The sequence below is a fragment of the Python bivittatus genome, unplaced genomic scaffold (assembly GCF_059951505.1).
Source record: "Python bivittatus isolate LINGU-HERP-01145 unplaced genomic scaffold, Pbiv_v1 ctg000840_np1212, whole genome shotgun sequence".
Taxonomy (NCBI): Eukaryota; Metazoa; Chordata; class Lepidosauria; order Squamata; family Pythonidae; genus Python; species Python bivittatus.
The window spans coordinates 30,968,755-30,995,543 of NW_028277113.1; the positions used below are offsets into that span (position 1 = coordinate 30,968,755).

The window sequence follows — 26,789 nt, forward strand, 5'->3', positions numbered from 1 at the left end:
ATAGTTGATATAAATAATGTATTTATATGTCACCTATAGCATTCAGATACATGTGAGTTTATTATACAATGTCATCCAGGGATCACCAGTCCCACTGAATATTTAAGTTATAGGCTTGGTTGATTTCCAATGCAATATTTAGATAAAATATTATATTAAATATTAAAAGGATAACTCTCACTTTCATATTTATTCTATTTCTGGAATCATAGAAATCAAATTAAATGAGAATGGCATATTTAGAATCTCTATTCTAAATATCTGTTGAAAACCAAATACAATTTATGTGTGATTATAGTTTGAACAATAAATGGAAGCTAATATTTGCTTTGTTATCAAAATAGTTTCCCAAAGCATTTTCATCTGTGTTCTATTATTTTAATATATTTTTATTTTGAAGTTGACATGTGTTTGTGGACTTTTCTGCCTCAATCCATAAGTTTCTTTACCATGAAGTTTGGCACAATGCATTATGATAGCATGCAGTTTAATATCTATGATTTTACTAGGTGCTTTTTAATATAATTTATATGTGTTTATGTATTTATTTGTTTTTTATTTATTTGTCAAATCTATTTGTCAAATTTATATGGCTGCCAATCTCAAATGAAGTGACTCTGGGTGGGGTACAATAAAGCCTACTATATTACAAAACCAATTAAAAACAAAATAGTAAACATAGATAAAAACCAAACCACAAGCAGGAGAATCTCACACATAATATGGTTAATGTTGCAATCTTATCTACACCAAGTCTTTTATCATGTTAAATTATTTTGAATTGTGTTTTATATCTTTCAGGGCATACAGGGCGGTTATTAAAATCCTTGTGTTTCATGAGTTTAACATTTCTGCTTGTGCACATCATATTTCAAATCACAATAACCAGCCTTGAATCTGCAAAAACTATTCAACCTAACTATAACTGTGAGTATAATTCTTTTTAATCTTCTAGCATTTTGCATAGCTTATGTGGGAAATATACTGGAATGTGAATGTGTGAATCAATTTAAATCTATATGGTTTTATTTTCCAGATTAGTAAAGAAGTGTTTTGGTCTGTCAGTTTTAATTTTAAAAATATGTTTTTTTAAAATGAGTCTCTTTTCCTCTTTTTCTGTACTATTTCCCCTAATCTATATAATTTTAAATATAAATCTGTCCAAAAGAAAATTTAATGCAAATTTTCCTTTGTGTCATCCTGCCTTACAAGGTCTCTCCCTAATATCAATATATGTATAATCCCAATATACCCTTTCTTTGCATCTTTCAAATATATATTTTTTACTCAAGTGCATATTTCACAAATGTGTTTTTGTGGATTTTGGACTGGAGAAAGGCAGATGCTTATGGATTCTGTTCAGTGCTGCTGTTTTTTCTACAATAGAATCCATTTCCATTGATATGATAAACCTCTCATAATATTCTCTGCAGATTTATTTTAGATACCTATGTAATTATAACTATCATTATAAAATCATGGTTTTATCATTAGAGATTTTTTAGGGTGAGTGTATTAATATATTGTTTGAAAAAATCACTCAAAATCTGTTTCTGCCTCATCCATAATTTCATATAGAGATGTCTATATTAACATGCATGTAGCCCATGGAGCAACATCTCAAAGCAGCAGGTCCTATTTAACCTCCAAATCTTGTAATATATAGGAATCTTAAGATATTTGGGGGATCGTACAGGTATCATCTGGAGGTGTTTTAGCAGACATGTCACAGGATACTTTTATGAAAGTCAAGGTAGCAATGCACATAAAAAACAGGCAGACAATTGTGGCTGCCATCTTCACTTTTTTTTTTTTTACCACACCCTACAGATATTCATGTGTTTTAGACAATGCAGATGCCATGTTACCAGCCTCTGACATTGTGGAAAATTGGTGCCACAACTCCCAGCTAAAATTATACACAATCCGAGTTTGACTTAATTCCAGCTGTGGCAGTATGGCTAAATTTTAGTACAATTTCCCATACAAAAGAGAATCTGCAAAATTTTATTCAATTTATGCAGGTTTCTTATTAATGTTCACAGTGAAATATTAACCATGCCAGTAATCTTACACTTGTGCAATACTTTGCTTATCAATCCAGAATTTACAAAGATGGCAACCAGAAAGTCAGAGGAGAAAATGTTAAGAGAAGAGCAATTTCAGTAAGTGTCTAGCTTACAAAAAGACTAAGTCAAAATTAATTATGGAGAAAAGGCAGACTGCTGAAACAAGAAATCTCACACATTTTATTAATGTTTTGGAAAGGAATGGCCTTTGTTGTTATGGGGCTAAGTAACTTTGGACCATCCCTAGGAATTTCATGAAGTTAGCTAAGTAAATGTTAGATGGATCATTATATTTCCTAATATGTAAATTGTGCTATCCAGTTAATGAATATAACAAGTACCATTCAGTAGTATCATAACCCACAAAACTATCTTCACATTGCGATTCGCCCAGTCATAACAATATTTAAAAAATATATTGATTGTCCAGCAGTGGGCAGTATGCAGTTTTCAAAGCTAGTCCAAGGATTGGCAATTGCAGCCCCTTTTTATCACTCTTGGACCCCATCAGGTCATCACTCAACAAACCAATCTGAAGAAAGAAACAGAAATACTATATTACAAGTCCTAACAATAGACATACTACAATTAAAAAATAAAGAAACCTCACCAAGTTCCCTCTGAAACTACAACCCCACGTACATGTATGAAATGACTTCACTCAATTTATAGCCTAAGTGCAATCCTTGATCATCCAAAGTTTATCCATCCCTGAGTCCTACTGTAACTCATGAAAAACCTATGTAAAGGCCAAAACTGTTTTAAAATAATTGGAGGAAGGGAGAAAGAAAAGAAATACTTTTAAAAGGAAGAGATGTTTCTGATTCCTGTCAGTCTTTCACTTCTAGAAATCAGTCTTCTGAATGTGTATCCTGTCTGCAAAGATAAACACTCTTCAGACCTATTAAAGAAAAGTATATATTAAAGCTCTTCTTAGTTTGCATGTAGCATGGACAGACAACTGGTGGCACAAAGCTACATGTAGCGTCCAAATTCCATTTTTGGTGGTAAGAAATAACCAATACAATTTCGTTATGATTTTTCATGGAAAATAAAGCAGTTATGCATAAGCCATCAGGTATGCTTAACACTCTTAAATAATAAATCAGACATTCAGATATAAATACAGGCACAAAATGTTTTTGACTTCTAAGATTTAATACTAGAGTGCACAAAGAATATACACTGGAAAAAGAGAAGAAAATAGCAAGTGTAGGAATTAATTTAAACAGTATGTCCTGCTAACTGTCCTCCAGCAGTGGTCTTGACCAGAAACTTTAATTTAGGAAATAGGTGGGAATGTTTTATACATTTGCTGAATTTTGAAATATTCAACAAGAATGCAAATGGGCTTTATCAGTTGCAGAGTTTACAGTCTAAATATGAATTTCTCATAAAACATTTTTATTCTATAAAACATATTTACTATATAAAACTAAACTTAACCATATTTATTTATTTATTCTATTTATAACCTGCAAAAATCCAAGCAACTCAAGGCAATATACAAAAGTTTAAAAATAAGTCATAAAAAACCAAACAGGCAAGTTCAAACATTAACCTGCCCGGGCCTGCTGGAAGAATCTGTTTTTAAAGCCTTTCTAAAAGACATCAGAGTTGGGGCTGTGTGGACTTTGGGGCAAATGCTTTTCCATAGGATGGGAGCAGTGATAGAGAAAGTATACACCTCAAGTCCCATAAGACCATGCTGGTTTGTTGGGACCTGGAACATGCCAATCCCACCAGATTTTATTGGATGGACAGAAATAACTAGAGAAAAGTTGTCTTGTAAATATCCAGGCTACAAGTCATGAAGAGCTTTTATAAGTGACAGCCAGCATCTGGAATTGTACTCAAAAGCTGATGGGTAAGCAGTGTAGTTCACAAAATAGAGGTATCACTTAGGTGAACTGAGGTGCACCCATACCTATTTGCATTGCCGTGCTCTGGATGAGCTGTAGTTTCTGAGTGATCTTCAAGGGCACATATCCTTCCAGATTCCTGTCTGTCAATCCAAAAAAATTGGGGATAACAACAATCAAACGGGAAGGGTAAGAAAATAACGGAAATCAAAGGAAAATTTATTTTATTAGTGTATGCAATATGTTTTAATATATCTGCATTCAAGACTTGTTCTCTGTCACCCCAGAGGGCACGACACAGATTAATAAATTTAATTTATAGGAAGGGCATGTATTAGGAAAAATGCCTTAACATTAGGAGCAGGATATCAATGCATAGTCTTCCCTTCTCTGAACATATTCAAGCAGTTGTTTATTGGGAATGCTTTAATTTCAACTCCTGTACTGAGCAGGTCACTGGACATTTAGAATAGCCTCTCTGATTCTAGTTCTCACATAATGCTGCTGAAGATGAAAATGATTTTAGTTGCATCTTAATCAACAAGCCCAAAGCACCAGAAGACAGGGTTTTCCCCCCCTGGACTTAAGGCATTAGATGTTTACAATTCCTTTGAGATTTATTCTGGGAAGTGGTTCAATTACGATGATACGTATAGTTGCAAAATTTGAATTGATTGGCTTGCCAAAGTGTAATGAGTACTTCTTCTGAACACTGAATTGAAAAGGTGGGCAATGTTCTTTGCAGCATTTTTATCTAACTTGAGAGCTGAATAATCAGATGTGAAAATTTAGAGAGTTAAGTTAAATGAGGCTTTTAAATTATTTCAGATTTTGTTAAGCATGAGAATGTTATATGGAAGTGGCCCAGATAGACCTGTGCATTGTTTCTGGACATAATCTGTGACTGTGTTGAGAAAACCAGGGAGATTGAATACATGTTGACAATAAGTATGTAACTTCCAAAACTTTCTCCTAGCATACCAAAGGCAGATTTGCAATCATGTTGGCTAAATCTTTCTTAATTGATGTAAGGTCATCCTATTTTTACTTCTGTTAGTTGATTTCAAGTGGGAACTAGAATGTCTGTGAAAGTTTTATGTTTCTAGAAATTTGTGGCAATCTTTCTAGTTGTACTAATTTTTATATTCAAATTTTGGTTATAACAACTTTGGCAATAAAGATTATTGTATTTGAAAATCCTCTTGTGTTTCAAATTAAGTTGCACCATTATATCACTATATCCAGCTTTTAAAAACGTCTGAGGAAACAGATACTTCTAAAAATGCTTTTTAAGCATATATCAAAGGTTCGGTTTAATTTCCTGCCAATTATTACATCATAATAGTTCAGAAGGGAGTATTCATTGTATTTCTACTCTTGTAATAATAATGGCCTTTTTTCATGACCCATTAATTACCGAGTAGTGCGTAGGATTTTTCCTGTAACTATTATTCTGTCCATGTTGCTAGTATTTTAAATTCCTTCTCTAGAAAATACTTTACTTTTCTTGTGGGTTGGGTTACATTATTTTCTGCAGTCTGTGGTCATTTATAGGCATAGTTTATAGTTTATATTATAAAATGTCATCCCTGTTTTAAAAGAATTTCTGTTTCCATATATAATATAAGCTGTACAGAAGAATTGTATGTGCAGTCTCTGTTTTCCTATAGCAGTACTGTAGGAGGCAAAATATTTTTTAAAAACTGATTTGTGGTTCAACTCAGTGATATCCACCAAGGAGGGTAAAAACAGGCAAGATGGCAACTGTGGAGCGCAATTAAAGCCTGCCCCTTTGAATGTTTATACAATGTTTATTTATTTACTTAGAGCACTTATATGGCCCCTCAATTCAAACAAGGTAATCTGGGCAGTGTATAAAAATAATCAACAACAAATGTAAAATGCCAAAAAAAAGGGGGGGGGCGGAGGAAGACATGGCATTAAAAAACAACTAAAATAATAACATGACAACCAGAACTAAAATATACCGTAAGTCATCCAATTAGGAGCTCTGCTCATCCCAGCGCAAAGGCCTGGGGAAAGAACTAGGTCTTGGCTGCCTTTCTGAAAGCCTGCAAGGTCAGGGCCAATTCCGTACTGGCAAACATACAAAAGGAGGAGGACTTAGATCACTCTGCCATGACTGTCATTTTACCTGTTTTGACTCCCCCATGAATACCACAGGTTCAGCTGTTCCAAACATAAAACTTTGAAAGGATTTCCAATTGCATGTGTCATTCTTTGTGGATAATTTTTAAAGTCTTGTCACTTTCTAGAATCTCTGTTTCAAGGTCCACTACAGTTGCTATCAAACCTATTGTTAGAGACTTCACTACAGTTTGGAACTTGCTTAGTTTCTAGATAGGCCTGTTACACAAACCATGCATATAATATTTTTCAACAACTGGACAAATACAAGGAGCAAGATGTTATGAGGAGAGAGTGCTAAAACTTGCTGCCTGAATGGGAGCTGGTTGTTATTGAAGAGAGACTATAAGAACAGCATGTTTTGAGGACTGGCACAGTCCTTAACTCCCTCAGTGAGAAGAGAAAGAGGTTAAAGAAGCAGTCCCAGAGTTAGAAGGAAGTTTGCCAAACAATTCTTATAGATAAATAATATCACCTTTGTAGAATGAAGATCTCTTTCTCCTGAATATAGTATATTTTTATTGCTTTGTTAAGCTTTATTCTCCCTTTTGTTCCATTATTGGATTAGATCAATGTATTTTATTGTCTCCATTATATTAATGTATTAATATTATATTTGCCTACTGACACAATGTGTTAAGTTCTCGTAGTGCTGTTCATTTGATATGTTTGCTGTTTTGAGTACTGAAAAACAACATAGCATACAAGAAATCAGTGACGCTGATATTACCACTTAAAAGAATGTAACTGATCCTTTGAACATTTCATTCCCTCACAAATATACATACAATTGCATATTCTATAATAGTACTACCTGTATCCAGTTTAATTGTGAACTTTTGCAACATGCATTTACAATGTTTCATATATACCTACATATAGTTTTTTCAGTTTTTAAAAGAAAATGTACAAATAACAATATAGCAGGAACAGAAGGAAATTGTGAAAAGGATATGTGATGTCATTGTATTGTTATCTACAATGACACATAATGCATCTGCAGATATATCTTTGACATTTACCAGATGGTGGAAGAACTAATATGGTATTTTGGCTTTGTTTTATATACATGTAAATCTGATTTACTTCCTTGCTTAGATACCTTTCAGAGATTAGAGGTTTAGCCAATTTTTCTTACACATCAAAGTTAATAAAATGTATGTGGAACCGCTCATCACAATGCTTTTCAGGAAAGTGGAATAGGATGCAGGAAGGACTGGGAGCTGTCATTAGACAGTATGGTGACAAACAGGCAGTTTTATTTATTTTCTAGGCTACAAAGTATATAGATTTACTACCTCAGCAGAAATTATTACAATATAACCTAAATCAGGCAATACTGGAATATGCCTCTAGCTAGTTATAGAATTCTACTTCTAGAAAAGCATTTTAGGGAGCAAATAATTTAAATCCATAGACTGATTCCAAAATTACACTACAGGTAGCTCTCACTTAAGGAGAACATCACATGACTGCACCTGATTTTATGACTTTTTTGTGGCAGTTAAGCAAATCCCCATGGTTGTTAAGCGACTCACGTGGTTGTTAAGTGAATCATGTGGTTCCCCATTGATTTTGCTTGCTGGAAGCTGGCTGGGAAGGTTGCAAATGGCGATCACGTGACCCTGGGATGCTGAGCTGATTGCCAACTACCTGGATCGCAATCATGTCACCATGGTGGTGCTGCGACAGTCATAAGTGCAAGGACCAGTTGTAAGTAACTTTTTTTTAGTGCTGTCATAACTTTGAACAGTCACTAAAAAAGGTTCGTTAAGCGAGGACTTCCTGTAGTAGAAAAAGTCTGAGAAATGCTGTTTTTATTTTAGCCTTTGTGCCACTGCTAGTGGAATAACTCTACAATTAGATCTCCATTCACTGCAGTTGTTTCTTGGAGGAAGAATGGTGTGTGTGTGTGTGTGTGTGTGTGTGTGTGTGTATATATATATATATAATTTGTGTCTTGCTGTATTATATAAATTACAGACTGTGTAGAGTGCCTATGCATAGACCACTAATGCTGCTACATATACTTGTCCGGGACTCTGTGACTGCATTTACATGCCATGTCAAACCACAGTTCAGTATGAATTAACCTTAGTGAGCTTTTGGCTAGCGTGTTCCCTTCCCACATGGACAAAGAAGAGTGCACAAGCTTTTATCTTCATTTTTATATAGATACATGTTGCTTTGCTCTGACCTAGGACTGTCTTTAACTCCATGACTAGCTTCAACAAGTCAGTATAAGAAATTACCATTTAAAGATCTACTGTTTGCAGCTCATCATAGCTAATATTAATTACGGACATTTTGCCACTCTAAATGATGCAACAAATCAGGGTACCTTAGAGCTGCATGCAGAGGAAGTAGCTTAAGAGACCAAAGCTCCTTATCATTCTCTCCTATACCTGCCATGGCATCATGGACTGGATGTGTACAGTGCTTCAGGACCTCTCCTGAACATGCGGAGTCTGTGTCACTTGCTTTCCTCATACAGTATGACTGCTAAACATGTACAGTCTCAGGCTATTCCTTTTCTGTTCCTGTTCCTAGGGCTTTAACAGTGACCTCTCACAAAAGTTATTGTTTTTCTAGCATGGAGAAAAACAATAGAAAAAGAAATGTGCTTCTCTGTTGAACACCAAAGCCACAAAAGTAAGCCTCTTTGAGAGAAGAATGGTGATCACACTAACTACAAAAGAGAAATTCAGTTTAAGGCTGAACCTGCAAGACACTGAGAAGAGAAAGAAAGAGGGGAGTAATATTGGTTTTTCCTTTTGAATTTTAACAGTTATTAAATGTTTAATTTCACAAATCTAAAAGATGCATGCAAACCTTGGACAAACAATGGGATATAATATTCTTTTCTTACTAAGACTGTAGTGTGTTTATTAAAACATTTATATCCCACTTTTCATTCTGTAAGCTTGGTAGGTTAGATTAGGTAGTCATACAATAAAATGTAACCTTTAGAAATAATATTACTTTCTGAAAGAGTCTTTCAGAGACATTATTTTAGACTGAGGGCTCTTTTCATCTGAAGCTGTACTTCCAATGAATCATGTGAGTTTTTTTCCCCTCAGGGTTTAGGGCTGTTGTTGTTTTTTGTAGTATAAGAATTGCTTCACTCTGATTATTATTAGTATTATTATTTAAATGGGACCTCATTTTAAAACTAATTTAACAAAGTAACAAAACATTATCTCAGAGTAATCTTTTGAAACTGTGAATTACAAATCAAAGTTCCATATGTCCATTATTAATACTAATTGGGTAACTTGATCGGCTTTAAATTTGAGATTGGGCAGATTAATGTTCCAAGTGGCAGTGCAATAATGTCAGAAAGGTCCTTTTGTACTGAAGGAAACCATTCATCAAATGATGCAGAAAGAGGAATATGCTTTAACAGACTGCTGGAAAATATTCTTGGCCACTCTCAATAGACACTTTGAAGACAGTTATTAAGTAATTTCAAATGGTGATCGATGTAGAAGACTGCTGCTCTAATCTTAGGCAACTAAATATTAATATTTTAAATAAATAAATAAATAAACCTGAGTTATTGTAAGTTAAATATTCAGATGGGCACTAAATCACCAAAGTGATTCTCCCTAAAATAATTATGTGGGCTAAACAATGCATAAGGGTACATCCAAGCACAAATATTTGTTCCTGTTTTGCTTGTATATCAAGCAGGATATTATGACTGTATTGTACAGATCTCACCTCCCACATATTCCCAACTGGTTGAATAAAACTCTATTATGACACATTTCTTTTCTTTTGTAAAAATCTCTCTATAAACATTGAACCAATGAAACCCGGACATGGAAATAAAATGTATAAGAACAGGTCTTATAATAATAATAAGCTGTTTTGAACCCGCATTTTTTTCTAGCAGCAGTTTCACCAACAAACTTGGAATATGCTTTTCACAATAAAAGTGCAAGATGAAAATATAATTATTGTGTGTTCATATACAGGTAGTCTTCAGTTAACAACCACTCGTTCAGTGACTGAAGTTATCATGATGCTCAATGAGTGGTGGTTACGACCAGTTCTCCAAGTTCCAGCCATCCCAGCACTCCTGCAGCCATGTGATCGCAATCTGGGCAATTGGCAACCGGCTCACACTTATGACAGTTGCAGCATCCCACAGTCATGTGATCGCAATTTGCAACTGTCCCTGCTGGTTTCCCATAAGCAAAGTCAATAGGGAAGCCGGGAGGGAAGGTTGCAAGTTGCTTGAGTAACTCTCCCCACCCACGCATCCTCCCTGAGTCTTGCTGTGCTCATGCCTCCCTGGCCACTTGTGTACCCTCCCCAGCAAGTTGCGTACCCTGCCTGGCCACTTGCACACCCCCACTTGGTAGTAACCACCCCAAGCCCCACCGCACTCATGCTGCATCTCCCCTGCCACTCACACACCCTCTCCCACCCAGCAGCAGCCACCCCAAGACCCTCCACACAGACGCCACACTTCCCCCAACACTCATGCATCCTCGTGCACCCTCTCCCATCCAGCAGCAGCTACCCCAAGCCCTAATGTGCTTGTGCCACACCTCCCCTACCACTCATACACCCTTACACACCCTCCCCCACCCAGAAGCAGCCACCCCAAGCTCTGTTGTGCTCATGCTGTGCCACCCAGCCACCCCGTCACTCCCTCTCCCACCTGGCAGCAGCCACTTACCTGCCTGCTGGACTGCTTGCGAGCCACCTGGGACTTGCAACTTCCTGCCAGCTTCCCCACTGACTTTGGTTGTTGGAAGTCAGTAGGAAGTTGCAAGGAGGTGCTTGCTTAATGACCCACAATCCTCACTTAACAATGGCAACAGGGACTGCAGGGATTGCCGTCGCTAAGCGATGCAGTCACATGACATCATGCTTTACAACTGCATCATTAGTAATGGAAATCCCAGTCCCAGTTGCCATCCTAACTTGAGGACCATGTGTATGACTGACTGAGCTTTAGTAACCACAGTAAACTGTGGACAGCCCTTAAAAACATGTTTTTTATGTGCCATTTCATCTATCTTTTGAAGAATTTGAACAGCAGGAATCAACGTTTACAATGGAATACAGCACAATCAGAAGGTTCAAAACTAGCCAATGTTATTTATTTAACTTACATTTAACTTACAAGAAATGTTATACTAAAAAAAAAAAAGGAAACGAATTAAGTTTGCAGGGAGAAACATCATTACCTCATATAAACTGATGTCTAGAAGTGAGGAATCTGTTACTGAAGGTAAAGAGCGAATATGGCACTCATGATTTTTCTTAAAAAAGGAATATTCTTGTCAACAGAAAATGCCAACCCAATGCACATAGGCAGAAAAGAATTGAACTACTAGCAGACTTCCTAGGGTCAACAATTCAGAGAGATGGTGACTTTAGCTATGAAATAAAGAGACATCTGCTGCAGAGGAGAAATGCTAAGATAAGTCTAAATATTAAAGAGAACTCATGCTAATAACAAAGATGTGTATTGTCAAGGCTCTGGTTTTGCTGGTTCTGAAAGCTGAATAAGAAAGGATGAATAAAAAACAAATTGATGCCTCTGCACTGTGGTGCTTGAGAGGATTGTTGAGAATATCATGGACCACAAAAGAAGAAATACAGGTAATCCTCATTTAGCAACTACTCAGCAACCATTCAAAGTTACAATGGCACTGAATGAGAGGACTTATGACTGGTCCTCGTAGGTGCAGCCATTGCAGCATTCCCACAGTCATGTGATGATGATTTGGGTGCTTGGCAACCAGCTTGCAGTTGCAACGGTTGCAGTGTCCCGTAGTCACATGATCACCATTTGCAACCTTCACTGCCAGCTTCCAACAAGCAGATTCAATGGGGAAGCTGGCAAGAGGTCGCAAATGGTGAGTATATGACCACGGGATGCTGTAACCACATGGGTTTCATCTAATGACAGCAACTGGAACTGCCGCAAATGCCGTCATAAGTCGACGTGGTCATGTGATGTGCTTTACGGCCACATTGCTTAAGGACAGAAATGCTGGTCACAATTACCATTGTTAAGTGATGACTACCTGCAATTCATTGCTAGATGAAGTATAACCAGCCTGCTCACTTAAAGGAACAATAATCAAGATAATGCAAAGGCAAAAGTCAATGAAGGCCCTAATGCTTGGAAATATCAAAGGCACTTGAAAAAAGGGTTGACCAGAGACAAAGTACCAAGATATTATTGCTGATGAACTTAAATGAATTCAAAGAAGCCATTACTGACAGACAGTCCTTGTGAAAAGATTCCATAGGGGTCATGAAGAGTTGAAAACAACTCAATGACTGAATAAAACAGCTATCCTTGAGTGATTTACTGTGAGCAAACTAAAAGAGGTCTTTAGATTATATATAATTAATTCATATAGTAAAGAAAAATCAAGCTGAATTGTTCTGCACTTCATTTATTACTGAATGCAGGTAACAGTAAAAACATAGGATAATTCACTATATGTGTTCAGGTTAAGGGAAAAAATGTATTCATTCATTCATTCATTCATTCATTCATTCATTCATTCATTCATTCATTCAGTTTGTATAACCAGCCATCTCAAAAAGTAACTCTGGCATTTGACTGTGATATGTACAAATACAAAATTATTTTAGTGATCATTATTTATAGTGTACAGATATATTTCATTCCATAATAACTTTCTGTATGCCTAATTTTTTGTGCGAATAAAAATGCAGACTGGAGTTTGAGTGTTATGTTTTATATTGGTGAGTTGAAATACCAGAAATTATATTAAAGATGAATAGAATAGAATAGAATAGAATAGAATAGAATAGAATAGAATAGAATAGAATAGAATAGAATAGAATAGAATAGAATAGAATAGAATAGGTTTACTGGCCAAGTATGAGACATACAAGGAATTTGACTTCGGTGCAAAAAGCTCTGTGTGTTTGCATAGCATCAGGAAATAAGGAATAATAAAAAGTAATAACGTTATATACTAAAACTATGCAGTCAGAAGAGGAGAACTGGAGGAAGAATAATACTACGGCTATTGACTAACATATATTCATTTTTAAAAGGAGAAGCTATTGTCTAGCATATATTCACATTTAACAGAGCATTATCAGTCACGTCTTAGCAGTCATATCTTATCATGCAATGTCAATCAGTTTGTCATGCTGCATTAATTAGGTGTTCAGCAGAGCAATGGCATGAGGGAAAAAACTGTTCCAGTGTCTAGATGTTTTAACATACAGTGCTCTGTACCACCGTCCTGAGGGAAAAAGTTGAAACAATTTATGTCCAGGATGAGAGGGATCTGCAGGTATCTTCTCTGCCCTCCTTTTGACCCTCACAGTGTACAGATCTTCTATAGAAGGCAGGCGGGTTGCAATTATTCTTTCTGCAGACTTAACTATCCGTTGGAGTCTGTATCTGTCCTGTTTGGTTGCGGAGTCAAACCAGACAGTTATAGAGGAACAGATAACAGACTCAATGGTTCCTCTATAAAACTGTACCAAAAGCTCCTGAGGTAATTTAAACTGCCTAAGTTGACGCAGGAAGAACATCCTTTGTTGTGCCTTTTTGATGATGTTTGTGATGTTAAGCATCCATTTCAGGTCTTGGGAGATTATAGAACCCAAGAACTTGAAGGACTCTACTACTGATACTGGGCTGTCGAGTATAGTAAGGAGAGGGGAATTAGAAGGATTCTTCCTAAAATCCACAATCATCTCCACAGTTTTAAGTGTATTCAGTTCTCAGTTGTTATGACCATACCACAAGACCAGTTGTTGAACCTCCCGTCTGTATGCTGACTCATCTCCATTTCAAATGAGACCAATGACAATTGTATCATCTGCGAATTTCAGAACTTTAACAGAAGAGTCTTTTGAGGTGCAGTCATTCGTGTAGAGGGAGAAAAGCAACGGAAATGATAGAAGATAAAATTTTGAAGGCGCTTAACACTATTTTTAAGTGTAGGATTATCCATGTAAGTCCATCAAGAAGAGCTGTAGGTCTTCTGTTTCTATCATTACCACATTGAAACAACCACTTTGAAGCATTCCCCACATATTCTGCAGAATCTGCATTGGTCACTGTGAATTTCCGATGTAAAATTTCCATTGTATTTTACATGAAATGCCTCCAATAATTCATGTCCAAATTGAACCAGAATATAGCAAGCAAATTGTTGAATCTATTAAGTATTAAAACCTGAAGAGCTAAATTTAGATCTTGGTTATTCAACATCTGAACTACTGGCTGGAAATCTGTTGCAGCTGCTGAGCATTTTTCATTATTTTCATTTTGAAAAAATACATCATTGTAGCAGTTTTTCAGAAACAATTGGCAACTGGAAATGAAGTTCAGCCAGTGGTCACATTTTAAATGCAATATATTTTATTTTTGTTGTTTCTAGATTATTTCATCTTTGAAACATGTTTCATCTTTTTAAAACTGCAGTTGACTTGGTAGAATTGTGAGCTTCGCAAGTGCTGTTGAGTTGGAAGTGTTGCAAACCTTGTTTTGCTTTAAATGTCTCTTGAGTATTGTTTGAAGACTTCTTAAAATGTAAGAATATATTAGTGTATGCAATGTGTTTTAATATCTCTGCATTAAAATCCATTATGATCTAAAGTTAGAAGGCCTCATCTCGTATAGTTTATATGTGCTAGTAATAGTAATCATCTCTGTTTTTTAATCAAAATGTATATTCCCCCTAATCTTATTAATGACCATTGAAAGACAGGAATTTGTAAATTCAGTTGTTTTCTGAATTGTAGAGAATTAAAGGCTGTTGACAAGAGTCCTCCATCCCTCCATCCCTCCGTCCCTCCGTCCCTCTCTCCTTCCTTTCCTTTCCTTTCCTTTCCTTTCCTTTCCTTTCCTTTCCTTTCCTTTCCTTTCCTTTCCTTTCCTTTCCTTTCCTTTCCTTTCCTTTCCTTTCCTTTCCTTTCCTTTCCTTTCCTTTCCTTTCCTTTCCTTTCCTTTCCTTCCTCTCTTTCCCTCCCTTTCCCTCCCCCTTCCTTCCTCAGAGGGAGGAAGAGGACTCACCCGTCGACTGCCAGTGCCACCGAGCCTGCCCTACCTCGCCAGCAGGCACCTAAGTCGCTCACTCATCCTTCTCTCAATGCCCACAGCTTTTAAGAGATTTCAAATTTTGGCCTCATTTCAAAAGCAGCCAATCGCCACTCACCTGTTGGGCCTTGCTACCAGCTGTCTGAGTGAAGGGGACAGAGGGAGGTGCAAAAGATGTCAGGGATAAACCCATGACAATCATGTGACCTGGGTTGACCACGGCGGTGCAGGGGCACGGTAGTGCTGAAGCAGCCACAAATTCCCCAAATTTCAATCCCATGGGAGTAATGAATCCTGGATTTTGGATGCATTCTGTAAGTCAGCCCATTTAAGGTACCTTGGTTCCAAAATTGTTGCCCTATGATGCACTGTTTTACCCAGTTGAAGGCTATAAACACCAGTTTTAGTAGTATATAGATTAGAATTTAGATTAAGAGATTCTCAGTTTACAGGTAGTCCTCGCTTAAAACCAGAAAATTAGTTGTTAAATGGAGCAGTCATTAAGTGAGTCAGCACATGATCTCACCCAATTTTACTACCATTTTTACAATGGTGATTAAGCAAATCACTGTGGGCGTTAAGTGAATCACGAGGTTGTTAAGCAAATCACATGGTCGTTAAACTAATCCAGCTTCCCCGATGGACGTTTTTTGCCAGAATTTGCTCAATGACCACTTGATTCACTTAACAGCTGAGGTGATTCACTTAATGACCATCATAAAAAAGGTCGCAAATTGCAATCATGTGACCTCGGGGTGGAGCGACGGTTTGTGACAGTCGTAAGTGCAAGTACAGATTGTAAAGCACTTTTTCTGAGGCCATCATAGTTTTGAACCATTGTTAAATGAATGGTCGTTAAGAGAGGACTACCTATAATTGGTTATCAGTCTGTTCATGGTTACCATGATATATAATCCCTCCCTAGAAGATAAGTCATTTATTTGTTTGTTTGTTTGTTTATTTTAGTCAATTTCTATAGCCACCCATCTCAGACAAATTATTCTGGGCGAACAATCATAAAAACAGTTAAAACCAATACAAATATTATATCTATTTATCTGTCTCAACCAAGAAAATTATAATCACAAGACCACTAGCAGAACTTCAGTCCTTTTTGTTTTTAGGAAGATAATTACTATATTGTGCTTAAACATGTTTATGAAAGTATTATTAGAAGTCCAGTACTGTTCTAGAAATAAAACTTTATTTTGTTTTTTGTAAATCTCAAGGTACTATCTTTGGGGCTATGAATATTAAGATGGACCTGGTCATTCTGACCAGTTTTATTTACAGTTTTTACTTTCAGATACAACACCCTTTCATTTACGTGAAGACTTCTATCAGATCTCCTTTTAATCTTTTCATCTCAAGACTAAACATGTCCAGTTGTTTCCATTTCTCTTTGTAGGACTTACAGTAGTTTTTAGTTATCTGATCATCCTCACTATCCTTCTCATAACCTGCTCCATTTTTTGCTGAATGCTTTGTAAAGTGTGGTGCCCCAAACTGGACATAGTGGTCAAGGTAGAATGTAACAAAAGTGTGTAAAGTAGGATGATTATACCTGAGACTTTGAAACTGTATTTTGGTTGATACAGTCTAAAATTACATTTGCCTTTTTTGCAGTCACATAATACTGCTCGCTCATATTTAGTTTGTAGCGAAGTTCATATTTTGCTGTAGTCTACTTATATTGCTGTAGTTTGTTGAAAGATTAAAACAAAGAACTTGAAAAATACATTTACTTGGACATACAGCCTGATGTCTTCAAGAGAACTAGCTCATCCAGTTAATGGTCCTCTTTTTTTGTCAGATTTAAGTATGGTAAATTTCGATTATATGAAAAACAACAATGCAGACTGAGAGACAAAATGTCCCCTTTTCAGTGCATTTGGTATATTGTATCTATTAGTGATCTAGTAGAAGTGATTGGATTCATCTCTAGTTTTACTTTTCCAGTTATTCAGCTTTTTCCCAGGATCTGGAAATCTGCTGTTGCCCTAGCGGAAGATAATTTTGTTACCAAATGCCAGAAGCTTTGTAAATCAAATGTGATCATTTCTCACTCCTTGCCCCCTTAAGGAGCAAGGCTTTTCATACATCTACTAAACCTTCCTTTAGAAAATGGTGTACCACGCTTGGACTTTTGTTGGTACCTGATTAAGAACGTTTACATTTGGTTCTAAAATATATAGTCCTACAGGGAAAAGGTGCTTCTTTAGAATGATTGGGCCCTTGCTTTCCATTTAAAATATTAAAATCAGGCCAGGAGAACAGGATATAGTAGACATTCCAGAGAGAGCTCCTCTATTATAAATCTATCAGTGGTTTATGAGCCGTAAAGTTTGCATTGTGAAAAGGGAATTAGGATTCCTGCAATTTCCAGCTCATGATGCAAAATCCATCTTTATGTAAAGAAAGAAACCTGCCAAAAATACTTCAGGCTTTAAAATAGCAGCTCTTCAAGTGTTTTAATAAATGGTCCAGCAGTTTTAATTGTTTGCCTTGTCCTAACAAGTGTCTTACTTGCCCAGAGGGTGGGTGCTGGTTGTTGCCAACGGAAATATGAAATAGGTGGTTGGTTTCTTATCTCTCTCGCATGTTAGTAGCACAGCCCACTCCTGCCCTGGGGAGACCCCACTGTCCACTTTCACTTTTCGCTCTTCCCAACTTTAACTGACAAACCTTGTCAATTGCAAAGGGAAGGAATGTTAACAAGGTCCACAGCTGCAGCCTATCTTTCCACTTTGATCTTAGCAGTTAAGATCAATTAGCAGTTAAGATCAATTGACCTTAGTTAAGGTCAATTCTGGGGTATGCTTTCTTTCTTGTGTCTCACTTCTATGCAAGCGCTGATACTGGTTAAATTGGTTGAATGTTGGTACGAACTGACCATTGCATTGTTCCATCATAGCACCTGTGCATGGTCCTCCTTTCAGCAAAAAGTCCATGTAAGGTTTCCAGTCTTTCAGAAGAGTTTTTGTTGTTTTTTTCTCTGACCAAACAGGTCAGCTTTGCCATCTCAAGATATTCTGACATTCCATTCCTCTACTGTGGGAATTTCATTGTTCTTCCATTGTTGAACATACAATAATCTTGCTGCAGTTACCATATACAAAATCAGTCTGCCATGAGTTTTTTCTAATGCATTATCCATAAGTCCCAATAAAAAAAAGTTCTGGTTTCTTCACAATATTTATCTTTAAAATCCTTTGCATCATCATATGAATTTGTATGCAAAATTTCTCAGCTTTCTCACAAGTCCACCATGCATGATAAAATGTCCCCTCATGTTTTTCACATTTCTAGCACTGGTTTGAAATATTTTAGTACATTTTTGATAATTTCTCTGATGTCATATGCCAATGATACATCATTTTATAAAAGTTTTCTCTTAAGTTATGACACATGGTGAATTTAATACCAGTTACCCACATTCTCTCTCAAGTATCCATCTGTACATTATATCCAAAATTAATAGCCCATTTTGTCATGCAGTCTTTAACTTCTTCTTCTTCTGTTTCAAATCTTAACGGAAGCTGAAAAATTTTTTCTATTACATGTTCATCATTTGTACGTAATTCAGTTTCAAATTCTGGTTTGTGTTTTTCAATTCCAGTTATTTTTTTATCCATATTAAGCCTTTATTTCAATTAAGCATATGAAAACCATTGACAACTATGTCCTTCTGCAGTCAGTCGTTCTCTTGACTTCATTGAAAAATAAAAACAATCTAAAAGAAACTTAATGTGTCTCTTTTTCTGCAGGTTTGACATGGGAAAAAGCACTAAGGCAGATTGGATTTGAAAGGTGAGAACCTTGTGTATATGTCTTCCTAAGAAGGAAACTTAATTTCACAACTCAGATTGATTTTTAATGCCATATTATATATTTTGCTATTCAAATAATATTGACATGTAAGTTGAATAAATTTAAATTTTAAAAATGACATAGCTCAACCATAGCTCAAATTTAGTTAATATTGTTGCATTAAAAGCAGTACCTTGAATTTTTCCCAGAAAGCTCTATAATACTAGGACAGATATAGGATTACTAGCATAATGTAAAGGATACAATTTTGTAAGCCACGTATATATTTGAAAACATCTCCAAGGGCAAATCAAGGAACTATAAATAGTAGAAATTATTTTCTTATAATCCTAGAGGAGTGATTACAGTTTATCATTATGTAATTGGGGACAAGTATCTCTAACTTAAGAAATATCTATGGCCTAGAAATAATGTGAGGATAGAGACCAAATGCTGGATTTTAATATTATTAGTAAAACAAAAGGAAGTATTCTCAGAAGAATTTTTACAAAATAAAATAGAGCTCTATTTTATGCAGCTTTATTAGAAGTAAATCCCACTTTGTGTAATGAGTCTTACTTGCAACTAAGCATGTTAACATTTCAGCTTTAATGTATCTTTTACTTCATTTTGAGCACCTTAAGATTAATTTGATTTTCTTTAGCCACTTACATCTGTCACTAAATGTCCTGATTGTATCATGCTATCCTTTGAAAAGTGATATTTACACTTGTATGTGCTTTATTTAGATGACCCAACTCTTTCTTTCTTAATTACCATGAAAACAATTCTGTAAATATTGTAAACCTAGGGAGTGTTGCTAGGATTTGACCTTTAAGGATCAGTGCAAATTCAAAATGCAAAATTAAGACTGATATGGTCAAGTAAATGGCATGGCAGAACAGAAATAGCAGAATGCGAATGTGTTGAAACTAGAGCTTTTTTCTTCAAAATGCAGGCAAAAGTCAAATAGATAAAACAAATAAATTCTTAAAAAGAAGTAGGTAAACTCAAATATGTGTTACCTTGTGCTGTGGAATTTGTTCACCTACAGTAGTGGGATGTGTATTGATTAAAGGGTTGTGTATATCATGACAGTATATTTTGAAAAGGCTGTGGTCTGCAAAAAAAAAAAAAAGCTTACTGTAGGAATGAATTACTTTCCATTTCAGCAGACTTGCATGATAGTCCAAGCTGCTTACGGAGAGCCAGAATATATTATCTTGCAAAGGAGAACTCATTCATATCCAGAATTCAATAATTCAGACCTTTTTGTGAATGTTTTAAAAAATAGCAACAGGGGAAGGGAATTTTATTATAAGCCTCTAAATTTGCTCTCAAAGTTGGTTGGTCCTCTGAGACTTTTACTTCTTGCTGTATTTGCTATTGCTACCCTCCACTGATTTACTCCTGTTCCTGCTCCTATAAATAGCATTATTCCCTAAGTACTGACACATTTAATTTAATTTAATATGTATATTCTGGATTTCTTTTTTTAAAAGGAAGCCTTTGTAGCAAGAGCACCAAGGATTAATCTTTGCTAGTATATGTGTTTAGATATCTGGAAATAGCTTGATAGCATGGGATATGATATAGAAAGCTGTTCCTGAAATAACATAAACACTGAATAAAGCAATGTAACAGTAATGCTTTATGCAACATTAAGGTCTAGATCAAGTCTGAAGATATTTCAGCCTGATTCATAAGGAGCTTATATAATCTAAATCTTGGATTTATGAAACACCCTTGAATTACATGTAATTATAAAATAACATGGGGAGAAGGGAATGTGATCCAGTAGATAGTACCTGCTGGCCATTGTATCCAGAAGAAACTGTACTTGACATATAAGAAGCTTTTAATAAAGTCCTTCATCTTTCCCTGTTAGATTTCTTTCTTTATTTCCCCAGGAGGGCATATAAAATAATGATATAATGGCACTACATGATTGCTTAAATTAGGTGATGTAATGATGGGAAAGAAATAATTGGTGATTATTAGAAGTAGGGATATGGGGAGAAAGAGCACAACTCCATGTTCATTGCTCTTCCTTTAATATACAAAACAGAAGAGAGAGAGAGAGAGAGAGAAAGAAGATAAAAGAGGACAAAACATAAGGATAAACAAATGAAAAAATATTACAGAGAATTCAGCCAACAAATTATCAAACATTGATCACATGAAATAATATTAATTGGTCCTTATATTATATTAATAAAGAACCAGCTTGTAAACAGAAACCAAACATACAGGTAGTCCTCTCTTACCAACTACTTGTTCAGTGACCAAAGTTGCACCAGTGCTGAATCATTGGTACTTATGACCAATCTTCGAAGTTCCAGCCATCACACCAACCCCATGGACACGTGACCACAATTTGGGTGTTTGGCAACTAGCTCACACTTACAATGGTTGCAGTGTCCCACAGTCCCATGATCACCATTTGCAACTTTCCCTGCTGGCTTCCCACAAGCAAAGTCAACAGAGAATCCGGCAGGGAAGGTCGCAAGTTGCTCTGGAAAGTCCCTCCCAGCCTCCCTGCACTCGTGCGGCACCATGCCCTGTTTATCTCAGCCTCCTTGCGCTCATATCAGGCCATGGTCTCCTTTCCTCAGTCTCCCTGCATTCATGCCAAGCTGTTGGCCTGCTTGACCCAGCCTCCCTGCACTCATGCTGACCCCCAGCCTCCCCCCGGCCTCCCCCCGGCCTCCCTGCACTCATACCAAGCTGCAGCTTCCTTCCCTGGCCTCCCTGTGCTTACACGTGGCCTGCATCAGGCCTCCCAGGGCCCCCCCACACCCTGCAGTACTCCCCATGGCACTCCCATGCTTCTTACCTGGGACTCCCACTCTTCCCCCTTTATGACCCATGCATCTTGGGATTACAGTGGCAACTGGGACTGCTGGGATTGTTGTCACTAAATGATGCAGTCACATGACATCATGCTTTATGACCACATCACTTAGCGACAGCAATCCTGGTCCCAAATGCTGTCGTAACCCGAGGACTACCTGTATATATGTAATGCAAGATTGTAAAATTGGGGTAACTGTCTTTCCAATGCTGAAGAGGAATCTTTACTGTCCCCTGTATTTGATAAATCCAGTTATTGATACAGGGATATGGTATATAATTTTTGATATGTAATTAATTTTTTAAACATTTTAGGTATATAGTTCAAAAGTATATTAACATTCTTAAACTGTAATGATTTTTGTATCACCATGCAAAGGATCTTACAAATGTCAAACCAAAATGGAATATTAATAAAACAAGGCCTTATTATTAGAGGAAATATCTCCTCATCTATTATATACTTCCCACCTAATGAAATTAATAAGTAGTCCTTTAGAACAGCGGTCCCCAACCCTTTTAACACCAGGGACCGGTTTTGTGGAAGACAATTTTTCCACAGACCGGGGGGGGGGATGGTTTCGGGATGATTCAAGCACATTACATTTATTGTGCACTTTATTTCTATTATTATTTCCATTATTATTATTATTATTATTATTATTATTATTATTATTTCTATCATTTTTATTTTTATTATTATTATTTCTATTATTAAAGAATCTTTGTGATTGATTCACTGATATAGGATATTCCAACTCCTTATTTTAGAGTTCTTGTAAATTTATTTATTTATTTATTTAAATGATTGATATGGCTGCCCATCTCATGACAATGACTCTGGGTGGCATACAAGGTTAAAACAACAATCCAAACCACAACCTCTGAGTTCAAAACAATAATTCCAATTTATTTCTTAAAAAGTAGCATTAACTATCAGAGCTCACCTAACCTCCTGACCCAAATGCCTGGGAGAACACCCAGGTCTTTAATGCCTTACCAAAGGCTAACAGAATTGGGCCCATCTGGATCTCTCGAGAAATGCTGTTCCACAGGGCAGGTGCTGCAATAGAGAAGTCACAACTCTTGGGTCCAACAAGATGACATTATTGAATCAAAGGGATCTGGAGCATGCCCTCCCTCTAGATCTGATTTTGTATGTTAGGCAATCCATATTAGGTAATTGAAACCCCATTCCTTTTACACATACAAAGGGACAGGGGTTCAACTGGGTGGTTGTGACTACCATCTTGACTTTTTGACACATCCCCCACCCCCCTGTGACTGCTCCTGCCTGCAATGACTCAAAAACCTGAAGACTTGATTGTCAGTAAATTGGTACAAAGTATTAATATCCACAATTACATGTCTATTTTTAGAAGTCAACAATTGTAGTTTTTCCTGTGAATTGATATTGTTTGTTACTAAATTTTTAAACTCTGTTATATTGTGCTGAACATTTCTTTCAAAATGGAAATGTTAATAGAAATGTAAAGACTGTGATAGTTTCTTAGCCAACATTTACAGTGCAGAAAATGTGTTGCTACATTCCTCTAAGGACTGGATTGATGCTCACTGTTTACATTGTAACTTTGCAAAATACAGAATATTATCACGCTGTAAGAAAATCATCCAGATATCTCCTAGTGGAGATGAATACATCAAATAAAAGATTAAGGGGTGGTAATTTGGGCCTAAAACACATAATTTTTGCAGAAGCAGAGGTTCTTTATTAGCCTTTTCCCCCTGATACGAGAATATAATATTTCTGATATTATATGATAGTTAGTAGTCCTGGGCAAGATGTATATGTTCATTAACCTTAACTATATCAGTTTATGCTTGCCTCAATCTCATATAACTTGTGAAAACTAGTTGTGTCGTTCATACTTTAAAGGAATTATACCTTTATAAGAAAATACACATGCTTATCTGCCTTGTGATTAATATAGTTCTTACAGAAATATCTATCACACATAAAGTAAGTTTGGGAGATTCAAATATCTTCAGAAAGGGACTTTCGATACACAGGTTTCTATTATTACAAATTAAGCTTTAAAATAATAACAAGAAATGAAGAAATATAACAATAAACCTAGGACTCATCCATGATTTATTAACAGTTGAACAAAACTCACTTTTCATAGCATCTGAAATATATTAAGATGAATTAGTTTGTGGCACTTCCACAGAAGTACAACAGCAGAGTGGCAACTATTGTTGTACAGAACACTGAGGAGGGAAGCCTTCATTGTAAGAATTGTGCCCAGAAACTAATTTAAAGCCAGTGAGAACCTTTGAACACTTATAAATGTGTCCTGCAGTTATTGAACATTCTTCTGAGAACTAAAATGCCTAAATATAAGCAAAATAAATATAGGTACAAGTAATAAATTATGGCCAGGGATCATTAGAAATTGAATAGAACAAAGATCAGTAAATTTGGAGATGCTTCTATGGCTTTCTCTTTCTGAAATTAAGCCAAATGCTTAGAGGAATTACTTATTTCAATTTATCAGTCTCATTGGAATAAAATTTGGATTGTGCTGCTTCTCTAAATATTAAGACCATATATCAGTTCTTGAATTACAGTGGGAAATGCGTGTGAGAGTTGGTTTTTGACTGATAAGTCTTGTCCAAAGCAATCAATCCATCACAAAAGAGGCAAGCCTTTTCTCCTTTACATTAAAAGAGTGTACAAGGGGACAAAATCAGAAAATCATTCTAATTTCCACCCTTTGAGAAGCAGAGTTTAGCCATGGCCAGAGGATTTTTTGCACAAGTTCATGTTGTATACCAGTCGCACCTTTTCTTTGATCAGGGGACCCTGTACATGGTCACTCATACTTTAGTTACCTCCCAAGTGGATTACTGAAATGCATTCTATATGGGACTGCCCTTGAAGAACATCCAGAAGTTGCAGCTTCCAGTGGGGAATTATGCCAGGCTGGTATCTCCGAAGGAGCAGAGAGACACCGTGGCTGAGTATGCCGCCTGGAAGGTGGATGCTGGCCTGCAAATCTCTCTGGATCAAAGAGAGATCATAGATAACCCACTTGCACTCTGGACGGTGGCTCCTCATGAGTTAACTGCAGAAATGGAAGTTTTTGCAGTCGACTCAGGAGTCAAGCTGCTGGGAGTCCCGGGATTCCATCATTGCTCACAAGTGCTGTGTAGCCTATATGGACAATAAACCCTGCCATTCTAATTTCTTAACCACTTTAGAAAATAATTAATCTACTGATATAGAGAGATTTCCTTTGTGGCAAACATAAACATTCCTTGCGGTGAGTTAAACCTTTCAGGATTACAAAAATAAAAAGAGACTTTAAGGATTTAAAGATTCAAACCTTTTTGCAAAAAGCTTAACAAAGATAAGATTTAAGAAAGTTTTAAAACAGATAAAGGGGACAGCTTGCTTGCTTGCTTCCTTCCTTCCTGAAAGTGCTTTGGCCTAAAGTTGCTAGTTAAAGAAACCAGACCTTCATGGGAATGCTTTTTGTTTATTGTTAAACAATAGAGTGCATCTAATTGGGGGAGTAGAAAAGACAATATCTACATTTATTGCTGACTGGAAACCCCTTATAGACTTTTTGCCTGAAACAGAAAAAAATGAACTGATTATTTGTGGTTTTGATGATTTTAGAAAAATAAAAATAGAATAATAGAAAAAAGTGAGCTTTTCTTTTTGTAACCATAGAATAAGAGATAATTTTGTAATCATACTTGTATTTGCTGCAAAGAAAATCAAAAGCTTCTTTATATTTCTTTTCATCATTTCTTTTTGTACTTTGGCTTTCTTTTGCCTTTCTCTTTTCTTCTCTTTCTTTACTTTATATTAGTTTTTTTGTTAGTTTTTATCTTCTTTTTAAAACTTTTAATAAAATGTAAATATATGTAAAAAAAAATCCAGAAGTTGTAGTTGGTCTAGAATGTGGCTGTGTAAACAGTTATGGGCATGTCTCAGTACAGCCATGTTACCCTTTTGTGTGCTGAACTGGTTCCTAATAGGTTTCTGGGTACAATCCAGGGTACTGGTTGTCACCTATAAAGCCCTTCATGGCATGGGGCCAGGCTATTCCAGGGATTGCTTCTCTTTGTCTCTACCCTCCCTATCAGATTGGTCTGGGTCCTATTGATTAAAGGGTATCATCTGGAGGGACCCAGGAAGTATTTCTTTTCTATAGCAGTGCCTGCTCTTTGAACATTATTCCTCCCAAGATCAGATTAGCTCCAACTCTGCTAGTCTTTTGTAGTGTCCTTTTGTGAGGCATGGGCGTCAGAAGGGAGTTGAGCCCAATAGCTGAATCAATTTGTTGCTGACTGCTTTATACCCATTTTTATTTTGTTTTCTGATGTGTTTTCTTTATTGCATTCTGTTATTGTAATTGATGTTTTTATTGTTAGCCACCCAGAGTCACTTTATATAAATCATCATCATCATCATCATCATCATCATCATCATCATCATCATCATCATCATCCTATATATGAGTGTTTTCTTTAAAAGTAGATTACTTGCTGTTGTTGCTGATGTTGTTACTTTAATCTTCCTCTTAATACATCTTATTAATCAGATCTCTGAAAGACACATTCTTGAGATTAATGACATTTTTATGAGCTCTTTAATGAGCTCCTAATGATCAAGACTTCTAAAACATTCTATATAGATTAATGCTTCAGAATCCAGATGTCCTGTATACATGCTTTTTTCTGCTAACCCCCGTGAATGTATACTTTTCTGAAACATCTGCGGTATCAATTAGCTGTGCGTCTAATGTTACATTTATACATAATATACCCATTAATTATTTGTAGATTTAAAATTATTATCTCACCAGGACTCCTGAATGCCTAAATATTGAAAGCATATTATATCCGTCTAAAGTAAAATACTTATGGCTGAAGCATAATATAATACTGGGCTCAGATGCTCTTGCTGGCAAGTTAAGCAAATGGAGATCACCAGGGGCACATGGTGTC

At 36.2% G+C, this 26,789-nt stretch overlaps 1 protein-coding gene across 4 annotated transcripts in view; it reads left to right on the forward strand.

Annotated features, from left to right (window-relative positions):
• The window catches only part of PIEZO2 (piezo type mechanosensitive ion channel component 2), a 234,520-nt gene that overhangs the window by 112,356 nt on the left and 95,375 nt on the right, over positions 1 to 26,789 (forward strand). For all 4 annotated transcript variants that reach the window (XM_088130643.1, XM_088130640.1, XM_088130642.1 and 1 more), the window contains exons 3-4: positions 802 to 927; positions 18,911 to 18,953. In XM_088130643.1, the coding sequence (XP_087986769.1) occupies positions 802 to 927; positions 18,911 to 18,953 (169 nt within the window). The remainder of the gene's footprint in view (positions 1 to 801; positions 928 to 18,910; positions 18,954 to 26,789) is intronic.